Source organism: Phalaenopsis equestris, unplaced genomic scaffold (assembly GCF_001263595.1).
Source record: "Phalaenopsis equestris unplaced genomic scaffold, ASM126359v1 Scaffold000036, whole genome shotgun sequence".
Taxonomy (NCBI): domain Eukaryota; kingdom Viridiplantae; phylum Streptophyta; class Magnoliopsida; order Asparagales; family Orchidaceae; genus Phalaenopsis; species Phalaenopsis equestris.
The window spans coordinates 547737-570011 of NW_018164478.1; the positions used below are offsets into that span (position 1 = coordinate 547737).

Consider the following 22275-nt stretch of genomic DNA (forward strand, 5'->3'; position numbering starts at 1 on the left):
GAGTTCTCCCCACAAGTCAAATCAAATTCGCCAACTAACACAAAGCCAAATAGGTTGACAAAACACACATGCCACCCAATCGGCGACCCAAGGACCAAATAGGCCAACAAAGCACATATAGGCATGCATCATAGACAATTGAGGATCAAACAATATAATTGTCATTATATTAAAATATTGAATATTTTAATGTTTTGGAAAATATTTTCTTCTAAATAACCTTCCAAATATATTCTCCATTAAGCAACCACATTTCTCCGGCTTCCGACGTTCAAAATTCCCAAATATATTCCGTCCGCAACTTGGCTTCACCCTTCTTCTCATATTCCGTGCTATCCCTCCTTCCCTACGCGCACAGGATTCCCTCGCAGCCCTAATCCTACAAAAGGCTTTCGTCTTCCTCCTCAGATCCCATTCGAGGGCGAAAAAAGCAAAAATGTCCAAGCCCTGGGGCGTAGTCGGCGCCTGGGCTCTTGAGGCGGAGCGCGCCGAGGCGGAGGAGCGCGAGCGTGCTGATGGTGCGTCCGGTTCCTTATCTGGGGGCTCCACTCTCCTCGCCGGCCAGCCGTCCCAGAGCTTCCCTAGCCTCAAAGAGGCGGTCACAAAGCCGAAAAAGAAGAAAGGTGTCTCTCTCACGCTTTCCGAGTTCACCACAGGCAACTATGTCGGCCCCGGAGGCGCTCGCCGAGAGCCGTCCTTCGAGTCCAAGGGACTCACCCACGATGAGATGATCCGCCTCCCAACTGGTCCCCGGGAACGCACAGCCGAGGAACTTGAGCACTCCCGCCTTGGTGGAGGCTTTCGCTCCTATGGCTATGGCGGCAGCGGCGGTGGCGTTCCTCCTCGTCGCCGGTCGGAGTTTGGCATGGATGATGAGCCAAGGAGGGGTGCGTCAATTTCGAGGGCCACCGATCCCGATCTGCCCTCGAGGGCAGATGAGGTGGATAACTGGGCCACGTCGAAGAAATTTACTCCTTCTATGGATTCCGGCCGGCAAGAGCGCTATGGATCTCTTGCGAGCGGAGGATCATCTAAGGCTGATGATGTCGATAATTGGTCTTTGGGGAAGAAATCGAGTGCTCCTCCTCCTTCAAGGAATTCTGGATTTGGATCGGGATTCAGGGACTCTCCTGTTCCTGGTGCGGATTCTGATCGCTGGGTTAGAGGAGGCAAGGGGTCTTTTTCCAGCAATGGGGAGCGAGAAAGACCCAGACTCATCCTTGATCCTCCAAAAAGAGATTCAGGATCCCAGTCGGAGTCAGTTCGGAGCCGACCAAGTCCTTTTGGAGCAGCGAGGCCAAGGGAAGAGGTTTTGGCTGAGAAGGGTATGGATTGGAGGAAAATGGAAACTGAAATTGAGGATAAAAAATCTGCGAGGCCCACGAGTTCTCATTCTAGCCGGCCATCCAGTGCGCAGTCGAGCAGGCCTGGGAGCCCAATTTCACAGATATCTGGAGAAGGTGGAGCTGCAAAGTCTCGACCTAAGGTGAATCCCTTTGGTGATGCAAAGCCTCGAGAGGTTCTTTTGGAAGAGAAGGGGATGGATTGGAGGAAGATTGATCTGGAGCTGGAGCATCGCAGTGTTGAAAGGTATAATTTCTTGGTTTCCTGCTGGTTCCAATTTTTATTTAAGGAATTTTTCATCTCTTTAATTCATTTCTTATGTATTTACATATCTCACACCTTAACTTCCATATTTACATACATAGGGCTTTCATACTTTAAATCATTGCATGAAAGGGTGTATTTCACTTTTTAAATGTGCTAATCGTGCTATTTTTGACGTGATATTAAAGATTAGAGCGCTATGTATGCAAATATTAAAGTTTTGGTATGAGATATGTAAATAATTTAGAATTGTGTGCTATATTTTGTAAATGCCCTTTTATTTAATGCATAGTATAATTTTATATGTTGCTTGCTTATTATTATAATTAGGAAGAAAAGCATCGGATATTGATAAATCGAACAATATCTTCTGATGCCTTTATGTCTAGGAACATTTTTAAGAGTGTTTTTAGCTTTCTGTTTCATCTTTAGTTACAGTTTCCATGTATGATGTTATGGTCATGTTTCATTCATGCAGATAGCAGAGGGAGTCTTTATTACATGCCACAATTAGAGCACGATTGTGGAGTGACTAAAGAGCTCTTAATAATGATTACTTTATGTTAAGTATCATGATGTAGCTTTGCAATTTTTGTTTTACTTATATAGATATACTAAACGACATTCAAACTGCTGCATTGGCATAGGCTTTTCAGAGTGGAAGTTTCTAATGACATGACTTATATAAAGAAAGTTGAAAATTAGAATAAAGGGAAAAAGTCAACGTCATGGGAATTTGATGAATGGATATATCTATCTATCTATCTATCTATCTATCTATCTATCTATCTATCTATCTATCTATCTATCTATCTATCTATCTATCTATCTATCTATCTATCTATCTATCTATCTATCTATCTATCTATCTATCTATCTAGATATCTAGATACATACATATATGCATACATACATACATACATACATATACATACATACATATATGCATACATACATACATACATACATATACATACATACATACATATACACACATACATACATATCTATACATATATATACATATCTATACATATACACATACATACATATATGTTGTTGTACTGATTGTTTGACAAGGTGATGCGTAGGTGTGTTAGATTTAAAATCTTACTTTTTCTATATGAAAAAATGGTAATAAGGTTGCCTTGCAAGTAATTGGTGATTAGAGCATATTATTGATATTAAAAAATAGATTTTATAAAATAGCAATTTGACCAATTTTGTTCTATGGATCAAAGGATTGTTAAGTAAATAAATCATGGATGAAAAGAGCGAGTCACAAGAGTTTGAGGGATAGGTTTGAGAAATTGATTATATCATAGACATTATAATATAATAATATCCGTCAAAGATTTGGCTGTAAAAATAAACTAAGTGGTATGGGCATGCACAATAGAGAGTTGAGGATGCACCATTTTGATGGTTAGAAAAAAAAAATAATGCTAAAGAAGCGACAAGAAGAAAGGGAAGATCAAAGCTAATGCAATTATAAATTTTGCAAAATGATTTGCATAAAAGAGGTTTAACATCTCGTATAGCAATCGGTATGAACAAAAGGAGAATGATAAATTAATATTTCTGATGACACTAATGATGATGATATTATTGCTAGGGCCTATTGTTTTATATTTTTAATATGGCTGTTGCATTAAAGGCACCGCGTGTGTATATTTTTTTTGTCTAATATTCTGAATTTTATAAACGTTATCATAGTTATCTACACATTCTATAGGTTTTCACAAAGATAGTTGTGTAGTGCTACAACAAAAAGCTCTTCCATACATCTTCAACATTATGGAGGATGACATTGTTTTTCATCCCTTGTGGCATTCTTTCATAGTCTATGCACTTTGGCAATCTCAACTTTAAATTCTTTAAAGTCAATCATATATGACTCCACCATTTATGATAACTTTAGTTTCTGTTTGATTTTCAAGCGAAGAGATTCAGTGCAGTTATGGCTTGATTGTGTAGTTATAATTGTTCCTAATCTTCTTGCCTTTACTATATATTTTTTCTTTAGAAGAATATTCTTAAAAAAAAAAGGTTTTCATATGTTTTCTGGACAAATGATGAATATCTCTTGGACCTTTACACTTGCATATTTTAGGCGTAGTAGATTTATTTGGGTACTTCTCATTCTTTGTGTACTTGAATCATGCCCTAATATTTCACTTGCTCGTTCATCCAATACTGAGCTGCTTTTTTGTGATACTCATGCGAAGTTGATTTCAATAAAGAGTTCAAACATGTTATTGCTATTACTTATCACAGCTTCTATGTTTTTTGTCTTGTCACACTTTTGTGTAATACTTTGTTCATTCACCACAGGTTCAACATTTTATTATCACTTTCTATTATGGTTGCTTTGGCTGAAGAGTTCCCTATCCTTCTGAAAGTAAATATCTTTTTATGTAGAGATTTTATAGATTCATTCTTAATGCCTTGTATTTTTCGCAATATCTGTGGAAGTTGTCATTTTACTGTTTTCCTTAAAGATGGCAACAAAATGGACTTGTTTCTTTACCGCCAAGCCTAGCTTCTGATATTGTTAGGTTTGACCTAAGTTTGAATTGCATGATTGATTTCCGAAGTTGTTTGCCAAAGTAATTTAGCTTATTAATTTCATGTGTGACATCAGTTCTCAATGCCATGATGTTCCTCAAGAGTTTTGGTATTTTGAAGATGGATCTGATAGCCTGTACCCCAGCAAGTTTTTGGTCTTTGATCTAGGTATAAACCAAGGTAGTGTAGCTAATGCTTTTGGGGGCACAGAATTCCTATACTAATCTTAATTTGCCCATTGAGATTCCAAGTACCAAATTTGCCTATGCAATAGTTACTTTTATTTGGTTAATCTTAATTTTAGGCGTGGCTAGTTACCGGCTGTTCATTTATTGTGTTGAGGTTCAGGTTTTATTATCTTTTTGTGCAGTCATTCCATCTTTGGCCACCTCCCCCCTATATTTCAATGGTGCTTTAAAAAGAAGGAAAATTTACATACATAACACTCAATTCCCGTGTATTTACATATATAACACGCAACTATCAGTTCTTACATACATAACATCTGTGCTATGCTTGAAGAAGCGTTTTTCACGTTTTTAAAGTTGAAATGGTTGTGTATTGGATGTGATATGAAAGATTTGGATGGTATAAATGTAAAAAAAGCAAAGTTTTAGTGTTAGATATGCAAATTCACAGGAATTGTGTGGTATGTATGTAAATTCCCTTAAAAAAATTCCTCTCTAATGCTTTGCCCTAAACCCTCTTTTCTTCCCCTTTCCTGTACTTTTCTTCCTCAAACAGTTGTGGTTTTGGCGATGAATTCAACATGAAAAATAATCTGATATGGATTAGTTTATTAAAGAATCTGGGATGGGTTGGTTTTGTTGGTTATTGTAATTTTTTGTGGGATTTTTAGAACAATATGGTTGATTTAGTCATTTAGGTGAGTCCAGAACTGAACCGAAACTGTAATCCATCCATACCGTGTCTAATCATTTGCATGATTTTCTTTTAGGGATACCATTTTTTATTAAACATCTAGTTTTTACAGTGCATTGACTCATTGTTTCTTCTGTTTGGCAATCAACTGATTGTCTTAAGATGAAAAAGTGGATTAGTGATGGAGGATGAGATGGATGGAAGAGACTAGGAAAAATGAATGATTACACATGAATTGAGTTTGATTTAATGAATATAGTGAGCAAGGCATTGTTCATTTTTGTCATGCTTTGCCAATTACCAGTAGAAGTTGAACCTATAAGAAAGGATGAGTTTTTAAAAATGAAGTCACATGGTTGGCTTTGGGAATTGGGATGTTCCCTAAGCGCACCTTACGATTTTTTGAACGAAAAGAAAAAAAAATCTATATTCCTAGACATCCCATGCAGGTTTTAGCGCTCTTGTAGGTATAAATAGGCTTTTCATTGAATAATATTCATAGAGAGCTGATCACTATACATTTTAGTTCAAATCTATCTATTAACTTGGTATTTAGTTTATTCTTATTGTACCAACTGAGGAGCTACATAATGGATCAAAATTTCTAAGATATGTCACATAGTGATGATGATAAGAACCTTCTTTTTAATTGAACCCCTTCGAAGTATTTTTGTAGTGTACAGATTCCAAAGCCAATGCAGAAACTTTATTTCTTGTTTGAAGCATGAAATGCGAAGTGACACGCTAGCTTTAGTTTTCTAAAGTATTACTATGGAGTAAACTCTTTAAATCTTAAAAGGAGAAAGAACTATATCACATGGAATAATTAAGATCCTCTCTGTAAGAAGAGAATAATTATATTTTAATTAATCATGAAAACAGGGAGCACTTTTAACTGCATATGAAGAGTAAATAGCAAAAACATTATAGATGGTGTGATGTTCACTTTTAAGTTGAATTGTTTACTTTTAAGTTGAATCGATACAAGAAGCTGTGAAAACCTCTTCTAAAACAATTGAAATCATTGCCTGGCTTATTTGTGTTTGGATGCTTAACAATCCTATTCATGGACCCATTTGGTTGCTTAAAGTTTGAAAACACATTTTGAAAAATGATGAATTTAATAGATTCTATTGTTTGGTTGGAAGTAGTAGGTAATCCATGTTTGGTTTGAACTCTACATACTTATTCATGACCTATTAGTTGTTATTTTTTTTTTTATTTTTGCACTCAAATGAGTGAAAATGGAATCCTCATTCTCTAAAATATGTTTTCTATCTGCAACTAACTATAAGCCTGCCCTGAGGTAAAAATGGAGAGGTTTAGTTCCAGTATTCAAATGTATTACGGAGTTGACACCTATTCATCTTTGTGTTTCTGCAATGCAGTTGCTTTGGCTTCATATAAAAATTCAAGCTGACTGCTCTTACATATTTGAAGGTAATGAATACGATGGGAGTATAGCCTTTGGCATGGATATTATTCTCCATCTTCTGTTATCAATTCTAGTCATTTTATTATGCATATAATCAAAACTAAATGATTTACAGTGATGTTAAAACTTAAAATTTGTTAGGCATGTTTGCTATTGGAGAAAATATGTAGCGGCCAATATGCCAGTTGCAAGGTAATTACATCAAGAAATCTTAACATCAGTAGCCTGCAGCGCCGCAGGCACGAAAAAAGTGGCAAAGGTTTTATTGACAGCATTAATCAACAATGCAGCAAAACCAAAGCCAACCCACAAATGTTTAAATCAGGGATTTAATTGAACATAAACTGGCATGGGAAGCATCAGCTATAATATATTGAATCAATTGGTAAGAAATGGCTTGAATAGGAAGCCTACACAATGATCTTAGGTTGTTCTAACCGGAGTAGCCCAATGCGGTACAACTCCGTATTATTTGCTGCATCAATCTATATCAGGCCAGTAATGCTAAAGTTGGTTACGATGAGTGCAATTAGTCCAATTAAAAGGTCATGTTGATTGCATCGTATGATTTGCTACATCACATTAATCATCTAATCATTATGTTGGACTTATCACAGAAGTCAGATACAACATTGTGGGTTGGCTGCGTTAAGAAAACTTCTTGGTGTCACTACACGAGGTTGGCTACACAAGGGGAATTGCTGTAAGCAATGGCGTATCGTGCCTAATTAAGGGAATATTGAGTTATGGCTACTGTTGATTTATGAGCATTGCAAAATTTTTTGATGCATTCATTAATATCTATTCTTAGCTAGATATTTTTTTTAATCTATGTTTATTAACATATATACTACATTAGGAATGATTTCTTCTATGATATTCCTTGAGTAACTATATTCCTTAATAATCACGACAGTACATCTTAGCAATCCTCAAATCAAATTTCGTTGATACATTCAAAACATCAAAATTACTTAACAAGGTATATCCAATGATCAAAATGATCAATCACGATGAAATGACAGGATGCCGACATGATGTGCACGATTTAAGCCTGAATCACATTGATTGTCGCTGATTTGCTAAAATGACCTCATTTTGTAAAATGTACTCTATATTGTCAAGTCTTTGCATATGAATCATCAACACGTAATATGAGTCACCAAAAATTAAAATATTTTAAAAAAAGGGAATAATAATAGGAATCTTATATTTTAAGCTTTAATAATGATTATCTTGTATTGCTATATATAATACTTATTGAGAAAATAGTGCTCCCATTTCTCCTTTTCTGCTAAGCCACCATTTATATCCATCCCAAACCCAAACTTCTCCCATGCTCCACCGCCCAAATATCCAATCACGACGGTACATCTTAGCAATCCTCTATCAACATGAAATAAACAAAATCTCCTGTGCTCCTCTCGTACGACTCTCAGAGAAGGCCAACACCCCCTCTCCCTTAGTTTTCACCATCTTCTTCCATGCACCCCTCCATCTCAATTCACTCGCTCACATGCACTACCAAGTTTCCGGCAACCTACTCGATCACAACCTGACAACCCCTCCCCCCGATCCGTCTCCCTATGGGCCATCTCCATTCTCATGCTACAACACACTCTCTCTCGTGCTCCTCTCGTGCGACCCTCAGAGAAGGCCAACACCCCCTCTTCTTAATTTTCACAACCTGACAACAAAAAATAAAAAAAAAAACATTTGCATCTTACTCACCTGAATTCATCACCGAATTCGCAACCCAATTCTATAGGCGATCAAAAGGCATTTTCTTGAAAAGCTCCAAATACCCACACATGCATCGACAATCGTGCTAAACACTTGATATTGAAGTCCCATAATGTCGTGCGGGCTCTCATAATGTAAGCTCTGCACATGCTCCGTCGTTTATCTTAACTCACTATAATTAAACATTTCAGAAGCTAAATCATGTCCGTGTTAGAAAGCGTGCAAAATTATCTAAAATCACCCCAAATTAATAGGTTTGAACACTTGCATGTGCCATCACTTTGTTTTAATTCATTAATTTAATCGTCTGAGAATGTTGCGCGAGTTAAAACACACGATTAAGCTCAAAATTAATATGCTTAAAAAACATGCAAAATTCTCTAAAATGAATCTAAACTAATAAGTTTAAAACACCCTCATTTGCTTCTACATCATCTTAAAAGACAAAATTTGAATGTCTGAGAATGTTGCGTAAGCTAATAAAATGTTTATGCTATAAGTAAATTTGCCTGGAGAAACATGTTCACATTTTAAATATTTTCATAAAAAAAATATCATTTTTTTAAAGATTATGTTGAATACTATTTATTATGCATGCTCCCAAGTGGGTTGTCTTGCCTATAGGACAAAGTCGTAAGTTTTACTTTGGTCAGTTTGATCCTTCCTATCACAGTAACTAGATTTGATGAGACCGAGCCACCATTGAGCTAGTTCGAGAACTAAATTATACAAAATTAATACTTTTATTGATGTTTAAGTAACAACTCAACCCCGATGATGAGCATACCCATCAAACTTCTCAACCAAAGACTAAAATCAAAGAAATTTTAAGGTATAATAGAATATCAAATGAAATCTCTCACTAAAAACCTAAGCAAATTTCATTCATTCTCCACAATTGTTTGTCGCAAGTGACAAATTTAATATTGACTGAAGTTCACAAAGAACAAGTTTCATATCATTTATACTATTAAAATCATGCTCAAGCAATTTCATGCTAGTAAAAACATTGCCCGAGTCTTTTGTTCGCGTGATTTGACTAACGTACTTCACAAAAAAAGCGGTTACGATCACAACTTTCTGATATGAGGATTTGCTTCCAAATGACAATATTATATTATGATCACTACTACAACTCAACTATTCCCCAATAGTTTTCTTATTTGATTTGTGAATCATAAGACATACTTGATAAAACATGAACCTTTGTAAGTTTAGGTTTGTTTGGATTAATCCCCTTAGACAAACATTCATCTCAAGTCTATAAGGTTTTTTTGGACGATGTTACTCATGATTTCTGACAACATTTTCTTTTTCCCAATTTGGTCTTCTACCTCCTCTGACTAAATAGACCAGATACCATCACAATTGACAACCCGTGATGACCAAAACATGAGATCTTGACCAGATTCGTCATTATTCCCCACTAACATCCACTTTGGGCTAAAAGTGATAATTTTTAAAATTTTAATTCTCATATTCTCTTCTATTTTATGTTAAGTTTGAATATTTAGCGTCTATAACTAGACTTAATCAAAATTTCTCCCATTATTGGTATGAGTAATTAACCTTAGAGGCTTGTGTTTATGGGGTATCTCAAACTCTAGATCTTAAAGTCGATACAAAATGAGGGCAAAATCTTCGGGTAGTGTCATATATACTATCTCTTTTGCCTTCTGAAATTTTGACCAAAACCTCAAGGTAAACTCTCTCATGTCTTTTTCTTTATTTTCGAGGGAGGCCGGGGCGTTGAATTTTCAGAGCCCACACTGACAAATTGAAAATTAGTTATTTACAAATATCATTGACTTGTATGGACACCTCTATTAGCAAAGACGCCTCGTGCAATCATTCTTTATTCAGCTTGGCCCTTGATTTTACTTCAAGGTGACATTGAGCATAATTGATGTAGCTTAAATTAGTTGGTTTAACCTAAGAAATGATCATATTTTTATAATCTAGTTATAATTAGTGTCTGTTTGGGGCAGCTTAATAGTTCGTTTGTGTATCCTAAAATGTGATACGATATTTGTTTATCGCGTATTCCCTGTGTATCTTAAAACGCGATACGGGTTTTAAATTAAACTTGGCTGCGAGATCAACCCCGTGGCCCGCATTCTTACCTCTTGTGTTTACTTGCTTGCCCTCCGTTCCTCGCTACACCCCATTCTACCCTAGGTGACGACTCGCTCACTAGCGCCGACGTCTTCGTTCGACTACAGCTACCGCGCAACGCTACTCCTTCTGTCCTTCCCGCCTGTTCTTCTCTATGTCCTTCCCTTGCCGATATCTCTTGCGTAGTAAGTCTTTCTTCCTTCTACCCGCGTCCCATTCGAAGCGCCACTCCATTACTGTTTCTATTTTTTTGTCGCATCGATCGTACTTTAGTTCATTTGATCGATTCATCTGTAAATTGTCATTTGAATTGGATTCCTATTTCATTATCCAGTTAAACTGTCATTTATACGAGCCACTTCTTCTTGCTTTTCATCTCTTCATAATTGCGAGTTTTAAAATTTCACAAACTTTTTTGTTTTTTATTTTTTTAAATCCCATCTGAGATTCCTTTTCTATGATCAGGCAGCATGAATCTCTAGATGGCATGAGATTCTTATTGGAAAAATTGGGTTAGGTTTTTTTTAATTGTAATTTTAATTTTTTTCGGTTACCTTGGTACTCAATTTTAATTGGGTGTGTTTTTTTGGTACTGTTCTGAAGTGGTTTTTTCTTTGCAAGTATTAAATATATTGTTATAGCAGTTCTGTTGCAAACAACACTACTGCACATAAGCAAAATGATAATTTAACCAGAAACAGGTGCAAAATAACTATTTTTCCAACCGCGTAAACCAAACAGTCAGCCAGCTTATCCGGATCAGCTGCTTATCAGCAGCTTATTGATAAGTTGCAACTGCCCCAAATAAACCCTTAGTCTAGTCTGGTTATTAATGAGCTGGACGGTTAGTTTTAAGCCATTTTGGTATCATATTTATTTATGGCTGAATTTTCTAATAATTTTTAGGGTACACTATCTTCTTTAGTTTAATATTAAGTTTTAATCTGATTTTAAAATTGGATTATATTTGAATTTAAATTATTTGGTCTTATCCTTCTAGTTTTTTTTTTTTTTTTTAAATATGGATTGGTTTCTTGTAATTGAAAAAATTGGAATGAACCAAGATCATTTTTGAGATAAATCGAGTACTGTCTAGATCCAAATTATGTATGCGGATCAGGCCCAATTTTGTAAGTGGAGTGTCTTTTGCTCCCTTCATTAATTGTGGTTTTCTAGCTTACTTGGATTTCCTTATTCACTCAGGTTAGCAACTGCTTCTATTTCTGCATTGTAGGATACCCCATGCTAGTGCTTCTCGTTTATGCAAATCCACGATTGCCATGCATATCGTCTACAATTTATTTCATGCATCAGTCCTTACCCTTTCACTTTTCACGCTCTCTCAAGTCACCTGCAGTAGTCTTGCTATGTTGCTTGTCACATCAAGCCTTGTGTGTGCCACACGAATCATGAATCACACTACTCACTCATCGCACTCAACATTACTTGCTTGTATGTAGCAAACTACTCTTCTAATTTTCCTTTCTCATTGCATGCTATTATGGCGCATTTTCTGTCATATAATGTTTCACTACTTTCAACATAGGCAGTGCTATGCTCTCACATATGTAGATTTTACTGCCATCCCGACTTCAATGCTCACATGTTCTATTACCCAATACTTTTGGACTCATCGCTTCATGTGTTTTCTTTAGCTGCTTCTCTTGCTGATCATCAACATCACACTTCCTAGAATGTGCACTTGTTGTACCGCACCTCTTCTCCTTGAATACCATGACATCACAGCTCATGTCATATTATTGGGTCATCTTGACATTCAGGGCCCGTTTGGGGGCGCATTTTTGGTGTTGCGGCATTATGAAAATGCCGCTTGTGCGTTTGATTAACGTGGTGTTTTCGTAACGCCGCCTTTCGAATGTATATGATACGCGACTGCAAGATCGACCGCGTTTTACTTGGTTGCCTTTTCTCTCCTCTCCCCCCCTAAGGCGATCCTGAATTGCTCGAGCTCTTGAGCTCTCGTGCTACGTGATATGCCGTCATACCTATTTTCCATACGTGTGCATATTGTGTTGGTCGTTATAACACTGCACAACTTCATCCGACAACATTCTTCTGGATCAGATACGGACTTCAGTATGACTGATGACAAACAAATGCATGTCTCTTTAGAATCTTCAGAATTTTTATGGTTGGACATTCTATATCTGAGGATGAGATGAAGTCGAATGAATTTGACACTCAAAACGACAAAGGCGTAGCCGAGATGACTCCTTTGAGGGAGTCTATCACAGATGCAATCTGTGGCTGTTGATTGACCCGATCTTCTTTATTTATCAGACTATGTGTTCTTTTTCGTATGTATTTCGTTGTATTGTGAATTTGGAATTTATGATTTTATTATGTATTTTGTTTGTTTAATTGATACTTTTGAATTTATAATACGAGCATGTTTGAGATTTCTTCTTTTGTTTTTTTTTGTCGGCATGTGAGGTTAATGCGGCATGATGAAAAATATGACCTTGTGTTCTTTTGGATGACCAATTTGTTGTTTTTTTAGTGCTGCATGTGAATTTCTAATGAAGGCTACCGATATTCTCTCTTCTTTTTAGTGTATCAGATTATGAGGGTTTACGTTGATGGCCTTTTTTTGGTGAAATGCACATCTGACACAGGATGATCGTTTCCTGTTGGTATTGCGTGTGAAATCCTAAAGATGACAACCTAAGTCCTCTTCTTTTCAGTGCATCGGGATATAAGGATCTACTGGATGACTTTTTTTAGTGATAGACACATGTATCCCAGGAAGATCGTCTCCCGTGGGTTAAAGATAACCAAGAACCCATTTTTCCAAAGTCCACTGTCTCCTTGTAGTGACAGCCCGTGGGTTGACTCACATGTTTTTATTCATGTTTTTTTGTTCGATATGATTTTCGTTTAATTCAAATCTCTTGTAGATTTCTAAAATTTAATTAAATTTTCTGACCAAACATGATTTTTCTGGTTTTTATCTCTGTAATAACATGAGCTCTAGGATTTCAGGGTTCTCTCTAGTTGTGTTGTGTTACTGTGAACTACAGGCTTTTTTAGTCACTTCATGTTTGTCTCGCAATTATGAGAGACAGTTCTATGACTGTCGTAGGGGTGTTTCAGCGCAGTGCGGTTTCTTGCGTTGGGTCGACATTATGACATATTTCACTGTCAATAGTGATCGGGGTACGATGGTTTCCCAGGAGGACAATGCAATTAAGGGCATACGTTGTCAGGGTTTTAAAACAAACATTTTAATAATTTTAATTATATTTGCAATTATTTTTCTCATTATTTTACTACTTTTGATACTCATGCATAAGTGAGAACTCTATTTTATTTTTTAAACTGATCTGTAATGGTTTGAGGCTTCTGTTTTATCAATTATTTTGCTCAGATAGTTCTGTTTCAAACAACATTATTTAACAGGGACAGAATGTTCGTTTATCCATACACAACTGCAAATAATCAGTTCTGAATTAACTCCCCAAACAACCAGCCAGCGTATCAAAATAATCTGCACATTATCAAATTTTCTAGATAATATGCAAATAAACATATTATAAATAATCCGCAGCTGCACCAAACAAACCCTCAATCTTCCTGCCCTTGCCAACAAAACCATTTTAGCTTTTTTGAAATGGTACAACTTATTTGAATAAATTGACAAGGGGCCATGAAAGCTCGTGATGACAAAATAATAAGATCTTAATAAGCTTCGTAATCATTCCCCCATTATCCTCTTTAAGCTAAAAGTGATAAATTTATAAATTTTAAATCCTATATTTTCTGCTACTATATGTTAATTTTGAATACTTAGCTCATAATGACTACTCTTAATCGAAAGTGCTCTTCCGTTATTATGAGTGGTAATTAACTATAGGGGCTTGTGCTTACGGGATACCTCAAATCCTAGATCTTAAAGTCCTAGTAAATGATGGCGAAATCTTTGAATAGTGTCATCCAGGGGTGTAAACGAGTCGAGTCGAGCTCGAGCCACCCACGGCTTGAGATTGAGCTTGATTAATTTTATTGAGTTAGAGCTCGAGTTCGAACTTTAAATCTACGAGTTTGAGCCAGCTTGCGAGCCGGCTTGTTTATTAGAAAGAAGAGAAAGTGATATGAATTTAAGCTAGATTTATAATAAGATGTCAAATATAATGAACAATTAAGAGAAAAATAATAAGAAATCGCTTAAGATATATTACTAAATATTAATTTTTAAATATTTTAAATAGTTTAAAGATAAAATCTTGAAATTTTATATATTTCGACTATATTTTATATCAATATTTTTTAAACATGTCGGCTAACAAGTTGAGTCGGGGGTTGCTTTGGCATGTCTTGTTAGCTCGACAAGCTTAGTTCACGAGCCATTTATTGAGCCGGGCTAGAGCCGGCTCACGAGTCGGCTTAACTCACTTAGACCCCTAGTCTTATCTACTATCTCATCTTCCTTTTGAAAATTTGAACTGGAAGCTCACGATAAACTCTTTCATATCATTTTCTTTCTTTTCAAGGGAGACTGGGGCGTTGAAATTTAGGAGCCTGCATTGACAAACTGAACATTAGTTATTTACAAATATCTTTGATTTTGATGGGCAGCCCTATTAGCAAGGATCCCTCGTGCGATCATTCTTTGTTCAGCTTGGCCCTTGGTTTTACTTCAAGGTGACATTGAGCATAATTGATGTAGCTTAAATTAGCTAGTTTAGCCTAAGAAATGATCATATTTTTATAATCTAATTAAAATTTGTCTGGTCTGGTTATTAATGAGCTGAACGATTAGTTTTAAGCCATTTTGGTATCTAGTTTATTTATGGCTTCATTTTCTATATGATTCATTTTCTTAGTGTACATTATCTTCTTTTGCTTAATATTATGTTTTAATTTAATTTTAAAATAGCATTATATTTGAATTTTAATTTTTTGGTCTTATACATTTAGCTTTTTTTTATAAATATGGATTAGTTTCTTGTAATTGAAAAAATTTGGATAAATCAAAATTATTTTGATATCAATCGAGTACTGCCTAGATCCAAATTATGTTTGTGGATAATGCTCTATTTTGCAAGTGGAGTTTTTTTCCCCCCATAATTAATTGTGTTATTCAAGCATACTTGATTTTCCTTATATTCACGCATGCTAGTACCTGCTTCTATTTCTTATGCTAATGCTTTTCGTTTGTGCAAATCCATGCATAACGTCTATAATTTATCTCATGCATCAGTCCTTATCCTTTCACCTTTCACTCTTTGCCAAGTCACCTACAGACTTGCCATGTTCCTTGTCGCATCAAGCCTTACTCTTCACACGCAGCATTACTTTCTTGTGTATATCAGACTACTCCCCTCATTTTCCTTTTCCTCATTGCATGCTATTATGGCTCATTTTTCTCTCATATCATGTTTCACTATCCTTAACATAAGCAGTGCTATGCTCTCTCATCTGTAGATTTTATTCACATCCCGACTTCGATCCTCACATGTCCTATTACCCAATACTTTTGCACTCATTTATTCATGTGTTTTCTTTAGCTGCTTCTCTCGCTAATCATCAACATCACACTTCCTAGAATGTTCGCCTGTTGTACCACACGTCATCTCCATGAATACCATGACATCATAGCTCATGTCATATTATTGATCCATCTTGACATTCAGTCTCCTTGCCCTTTTCAACCCGGCCATGTTAGCTTCTTTGAAATGTTACAACTTATTATTAATTTTTTTTTAGGTTTCATCGTTGCTTAATTTGATTTGTCATCGTACTATTGTTAAAAAATAATATCAGCATATTGGATATTGACCATATCCTTTCAATGATGACTATAGCTCTCTATTACTTACGTGTTTATGACAATGCAACTTATGAAAAGTTTTGACTGTTTATGAATAAAGCATTCAATACGTTACATTATGCATCAAACTAAACCAAATTTGCATTTTCAGCGAGTTGTATGCAATACATTGACAAATGCCACAAATTTCTTTTGCCCCATAAATCTGAGAACTTTTTCTTGTTCAGGGTGTGCCAGAAATTTATAGTCTCTTTATGATGATAGTTCTTATGAGCATGCTTACGATAGATCTCTTATTGATGATGGACTCCATGATAATAATTCTTATGAGACTTTTATAATGACACGCATCTTTGTAGTGACAAACTCGATAGCCAGGAGTTCTAAACATTGGAGGTTAAGCTATAATTCAAGTTAGATCTGTTTTCTAAGCTTGCAAATATTGTTCAACATGACTATTTTCTTAAAAGTCAATTGAAGATATTGCTTAATTTTACTTGCCATTATCTTAGGTGATATACACTATTTCAGATGATTACGGTTGACTTCAACCACACCTTCGAGATATTGAATTTTGGTTTCCATGGTCACCAGCAACATCTGTTGCCATGGTCGCCTTCACCGTATGCTGTCTAAATTTCGACTGTTTTCGTGTTTCTTAATCATATTTAATTATGATTAAATTGTCCAATTTATTTTATTTTATTCATTTTTTGGATGATATCTATCTTCTTATATAATACAAATTGTTTTCTTTCATTTAAAGGCAACTGTCATTAATTATCGCCTACTCAGTATTGATTGGACGATCCCTTGACTCTACACTTGAAATTAGATCACACAAGCATTGGAAGCTACAAACCATTGCTGGCAAATCAATAATAGAGTTGCAAAGCAACAGCTGAAAATTACAACATAGAAGAATATTTGAGAAGAACAATAGGATAGAACTAAAATACTGGCTTATAGCATTGATGTTTTAAAGAAAAAGAAACAGCTACGTAACTTCATAGTTAAAAGAATCATCTATGATCCATATCAACTTCAGATAGAATTTTAAAAAAGAGTTTTTAAGGCATGCAACCTTTTGTTCACATGGAAAAATCGCAAAAATGGTAGGGTCTTGAGTGATCCAAAACATTAGACGCCAGAGCTTCGTTCATGGAGCTAACCATTGGTGCAATTAGGTAGTTTTACTATGTCAATCAATGCATGCTGCAAGAAAGTGTTGGTAGCATCGCGTGATTGTCATAGCTATCATGTTTATTTGCTGTTCAAATTTAGTGAATTATTGAGTTTGGTGATCTCATTCGGGGATATATGCATAAGAAATAGACCCCGTGCTGTGTGTCCTCGCATGAAAATTTCTGTTATGGAGTTTACACCTTTGTAAGGCTTACATATACACATATTTTACTGTAATTGATATAATTGATAATTATTACATATTAATCAATTGGATTTTGTATCCATCAAGGAAATACAAATGGGGAGATGCAGCTTTAAGAGCCGTGTAATAGAAATTTTTGAAAGAGGGGAAAGTGGTGTTGTAGGATGTTTTCAAGGGAAATGAACCAGCAAATTTATCACATTCTCCTTATAGCAACCAATTTGTGTGCTATGCATTTTAGAACTCTTTGGAAGCATTTTTTTGGATGCCTTTGCTACAGCGTCAGAACTTGCTATTTTATTTGCTTAAACGACGCACACTATCTTTGAAATTTTTGCCTATTTCTTCTGGAATTGGTTTTAGACATATGACCCATCTCAACTGCTCCGTACCTTGATTTCCAAGAAATGGCAAATTGCAGCCATTGTTAATCATTTTATCGTCTTATTAATTCATTTACTTTCCTAATGCTACCCCCTCTCTTTAAACATAATTTTATAGCAGAGTCAAGTAACATGCTAAATTTATTAAGATGTGTTTTGGCATCACTTTTTTTCCCCAGCCCTTTTCTGATTAGCCTGAACTATGACTATTTAAGTATTTAGGATTGAATAGATATTTAATCTGTATAGTGTGGTTGTTTCTTAATTCAAAACTTTCATCAAATGCACTGCCGATTATCTAAATGTAGCTGGGAAAGTATTGCCACCCTTCTAGTTAGTAGCCAAGTCACTCTTTGAATTTTTTGGCTGCTGTTCTATTTTTAAATCAAGTTTTTTCCCCCTTTTCTTGGCTATTATTTGATTCAATGTTGCCTTGTGCATTTTTTTGTTAATTTTATGGATATAGAAAAAATGTGGGAATCTTTGATTGAATGTTGTAAAATGAAATGTTGAATGTTAGTTTAGTAGAATAAGTGCAAAGAGCTGTGCTATTACCAGTTAATCATCCAAGAAGAAGCCCACTAGCAACAAATAATTATGTAATCATTTATTCTTGGCTTATAACTAAAACTAAAAGATAAAATCAAAATTGATGCAAATTTCCAAGTTCCGGCAGCACTTTCCTTTTGAAAGCTCCGTCTTCTTTCTCAGAAAATTTCTTTCCTACAAGTAAATATCCTTTTCTATGTGATTTTGGTGTTTCTTCTCTTTTCCTGTTTTTCATTCTCCATTTATTTTTCGTTCCAACAACTTGGCCGCATAAGGAAGGAGATGCCGAGATAATTGAATGTTTCCTTTGAAGAAGGAAAAACGGTGTTTCATGCTCCAAGATAGACCAATATTCAATATTATTTTATCTGCCTTCCTTTCTTCTCCTTTTTCACACTTCCTTCACCATCTTTTTCTGAATTTCAGGCCTCTTACAGATGAAGAAAAGATGCTCAAGGAAGAGATTGATCATTTAAAGAAGCAACTTGCCTACGAAACTGATAACAAAGTTAATTCTGATTCTGCACCTATTTCTACCGAACAAGTAAGGAGTTTGCATGAGCTGATAAGGGAAAAGGAGAAAGAGTTAGACCAGCTTGTGTCTTTGTTGGATGACAAGGTTCGGTTTGGTCAGAAGGCCTCCACAGATGGCAGGCCTGGTTCTGGATCAGGTAGGACGGCCTTCTCTGCAGATAGGGCCCCGTCTCAGTCCACCATCTCAGATGATTCGAGAAACATCGAGTTTATGGATCGGCCTCGATCACGAGGGAGGAGCGATTCATGGAGCAGGCCCATGGATGACCGACGGGGGTTCTCACGGAGCAGGGATTCGGGTTTTCTTGCCAGCAGAAATGTGGACAGGTATGTCATGTTTATAAATTTTCCTCCTTTTCTAGTCCTTATTAATCTCGTCCTTGTGATCTTTTTCTGATTCAATATTAGTATTTTGAGATTTCATAGGGCAGTGGCTTGCATATTATTCTATGAATAGCTTGAATTAACGCGGACATTTTATAAAATAAATTCAACCATTTTTTTATGCATCCTTATAAAAATATTATGTGGATGTCTGAATTAATTTGTTCTACTCAATCATTTATTTTTTTTATTTAATAGCTATCATAAAAAAAAAAAAGAGCTTATTATGTTCTCATGGTCTGGGTGTCAGAAATTACAGTTCTTAACTAGTGAGGCTTGGTGAGTTTTTCTGCAATTACTTCCTGATGGGAAAAAAGTGACCCTGGATTGATTAGAATTAATTTATATTCATTAAATTTATTTTGAGATGGCTATAATATATATTTTAATTAATTATTTATCTATTATAATATTTAAAAATAAATATAGCTATTATGAAATTTATTTTAAATTAGAATATTCTGACTTGTTTTTTTTTCTGGTTTCTAGTGCACAAATTTTTGCTTCTTTTGAAGCCTGTGTGGACTAAAGCTAGTGTATATCCGCCTTTCTTGCAGGCCAATATCTCGGGAAAGATGGTGAAAGTTGCTTTTTTGGACCCATTATTTCTTTATTTTGAGTTTTGACCTCCCCTTTAAAAAAACATAAATAATATATTGTTTTAATATTTGTCTTTTTTTGTTGTGTTTGAACAAATGTTAGCTGCCATTGTTAGCAGAAGCTGATTTTTTTCTGTATTTTTCCATGGCATAATTCAATTATCACCTTGATGCGGTGCAAGTTTTGAATTTTCCCAAGTCAAGGTAAAGCATCTGCTGTTTACCAGACTTAACTTTGTTGTACTATATAATGTTGTATACCCTTTTATTTATTGGCATCTATGTGCAATCTTATTATATTGAATTGGATGCATTTCTTATAATTGTGGGATTCTGTAGTATTTTTGTGTTGTAATGCATTTACATATCTAATACTTAAGAAGTTTAATATGTTTATTTATATTGAGTTTTGTTCCTATTCTTTTATTTATTTTTAGATGCCTTCAAGTTGGCCATCAATCAAGTTTCAGGAACTCATGTTGTTACAACACAATATGAGGGTTGTTTTTGTTAATTTTGACATAAATTGGTGAGTTTCTTGAATTTTTATCATTTAGTTGCCTCATCTCAAGTCTGGATAGCCAAGTATGTTATATTTAGCATATCTAGAATTGACTCACTATTTCAATGTTGAGGCAATTACATACAGACCACTGAAACTTGTTATTTACAAATCAACCATCCAAATCAACCACAAATCAACCATCCTCTTTCATTCATTTTTCAAATTCTCACTCAAATATCAAAATTCATGGTAAAATCCAACCCATCTTTTTCATTTTCATCAAATTCGTTATGGTTTGTTCGTGGCATGCTTAAATACATGGGTTCGGTGGTTCAAGAATGATTGAAGTATAGCTGGACGCATGGATTATCTTTATGCAGCTAGTCTTCTTAAATGTAAGTGTTGTTATTAATTGCATTTTTTTGGTCAAGATTTTGGTAGTTTTTTAGTTAATTTTACTGGCTTATACAATTAATTTCATTGCCGTGGATGTTAATTTTGTATATCGTATGGATAAATGCTTGTCAAAAATCATATAAATGGCTCTTGATTATGAATAAATAGTTTATTTCTAGTATCTTAGACTTTATGGTCATCTAAACCAAAATGCTCATATACTCTTACATATGAAAAATAAGAAACAAATATTTTAAATAATTCCACCCCAAAAGCTTTCAATTATTAAATATAAACTTTTTAAATATAAAATAATTTCATAATAGCTCTTATAAGTGTAAATAAGTCGAGCTTATTCTAATGTATTACTCGTTTCACACGTAAATTTTTATATTTACAAGCATCATACGAAAAAATAGCACTTATCATCATCATTTAATGGTAAAATTCATGTTTTTCATATCCAGGCAAAGGGTTATTTGTGCAAAAATGAAACTTTAGGCTGCATATGAAATTTTCCTTTAAATTTCAACTCATCTCCCACGCAGTTTCTTAACCTTCTTCCTCTCAACCGCAAGGAAGAAAACAAGCGAACCCACGGCGAAAGCCGAGAAGCAGGCCGCCGCAACCTCCAGCGACACATACCGGCCGCTGATTCCGACAACATCGAACACGCCCGCCGTCTTCACCGCATCGGCGGTCTCACCGTACGCCACCTCGGCACCGTAAGAGTCAATGGCGTAGACTCTGACGAAGTAGGTCGCCGTGGGTATGTTGCGCTGCACGTTGTAGACGAAGGTTGAGTTGTCTTCGGTGTAAGGCTGTTCCGTAATGGCGAACGGACAGGTCTTGTCCTTCTTCAAATCGTCAGCCGTCCTTCGCCACCGTCTGTCGGTCTGGCTGTTCGGCGCGTAGCACAGTCGGAGCTTCACCTTCACGGCGGCGGCGGCGGGCGGCTGGAGGGCTGGGTTTAGGGACCATGTTATGGTGATGTTGTCCACACCAGCTTTCAGCACTGATTGAGTAAAATGAGTAAATTGTCAAAATTGTCCCAAGAGTTTATAAAAATGTCAAATTGACGTTTAAATTGTACTGAAATAATTCCAATTTAATAAGTATGGAGACTAATTTGATATTTTTATAAGCTAGGATTAATGCGGACATTTATAACACTTTATTATCATCGGTTTATGCGTGAAAATGTATATTTCAGGTTTAAAAATACATAATAATTATATTATTTTTTATTGTGATGTTAAACATTTGAATTTTATGTATAAAAACATAAAAATTTAGTTTTTAGACGTGTAAATAGGTAGGAATTGTGTGGTATGTATCAATGCAAGCAAATGCTACAATATATATATATATATATAACATAGAAGAATATTTG

General features: G+C 35.4%; 2 protein-coding genes across 2 annotated transcripts in view; one reads left to right on the forward strand and one right to left on the reverse strand.

The window, feature by feature from the left end:
• Positions 1–268: 268 nt before the first annotated feature.
• On the forward strand, positions 269–20017 carry LOC110018835 (eukaryotic translation initiation factor 4B1-like). The gene is made up of 3 exons (XM_020716292.1): positions 269–1590; positions 18891–19325; positions 19940–20017. Exons 1-3 carry the CDS (start codon positions 437–439, stop codon positions 19962–19964), a joined length of 1614 nt encoding a protein of 537 aa, XP_020571951.1. The 5' UTR covers positions 269–436; the 3' UTR covers positions 19965–20017.
• A 1289-nt stretch (positions 20018–21306) lies between these two features.
• LOC110018888 (high-affinity nitrate transporter-activating protein 2.1-like) overlaps positions 21307–22275 on the reverse strand; it is a 4785-nt gene continuing 3816 nt past the window's right edge. The window contains exon 2 of the mRNA XM_020716362.1: positions 21307–21897. Coding sequence (XP_020572021.1) covers positions 21416–21897 — 482 coding nt within the window. The 3' untranslated portion in view covers positions 21307–21415. The remainder of the gene's footprint in view (positions 21898–22275) is intronic.

Excerpts from the sequence above, each read along its gene's own strand:
- LOC110018835 (XM_020716292.1), top strand. The coding sequence starts at position 437 with ATGTCCAAGCCCTGGGGCGTAGTCGGCGCCTGGGCTCTTGAGGCGGAG. Across the intron at positions 1,591-18,890 it reads GAGCATCGCAGTGTTGAAAG|GCCTCTTACAGATGAAGAAA; the intron begins GTATAATTTCTT and ends TCTGAATTTCAG. Across the intron at positions 19,326-19,939 it reads GCCAGCAGAAATGTGGACAG|GCCAATATCTCGGGAAAGAT; the intron begins GTATGTCATGTT and ends CCTTTCTTGCAG.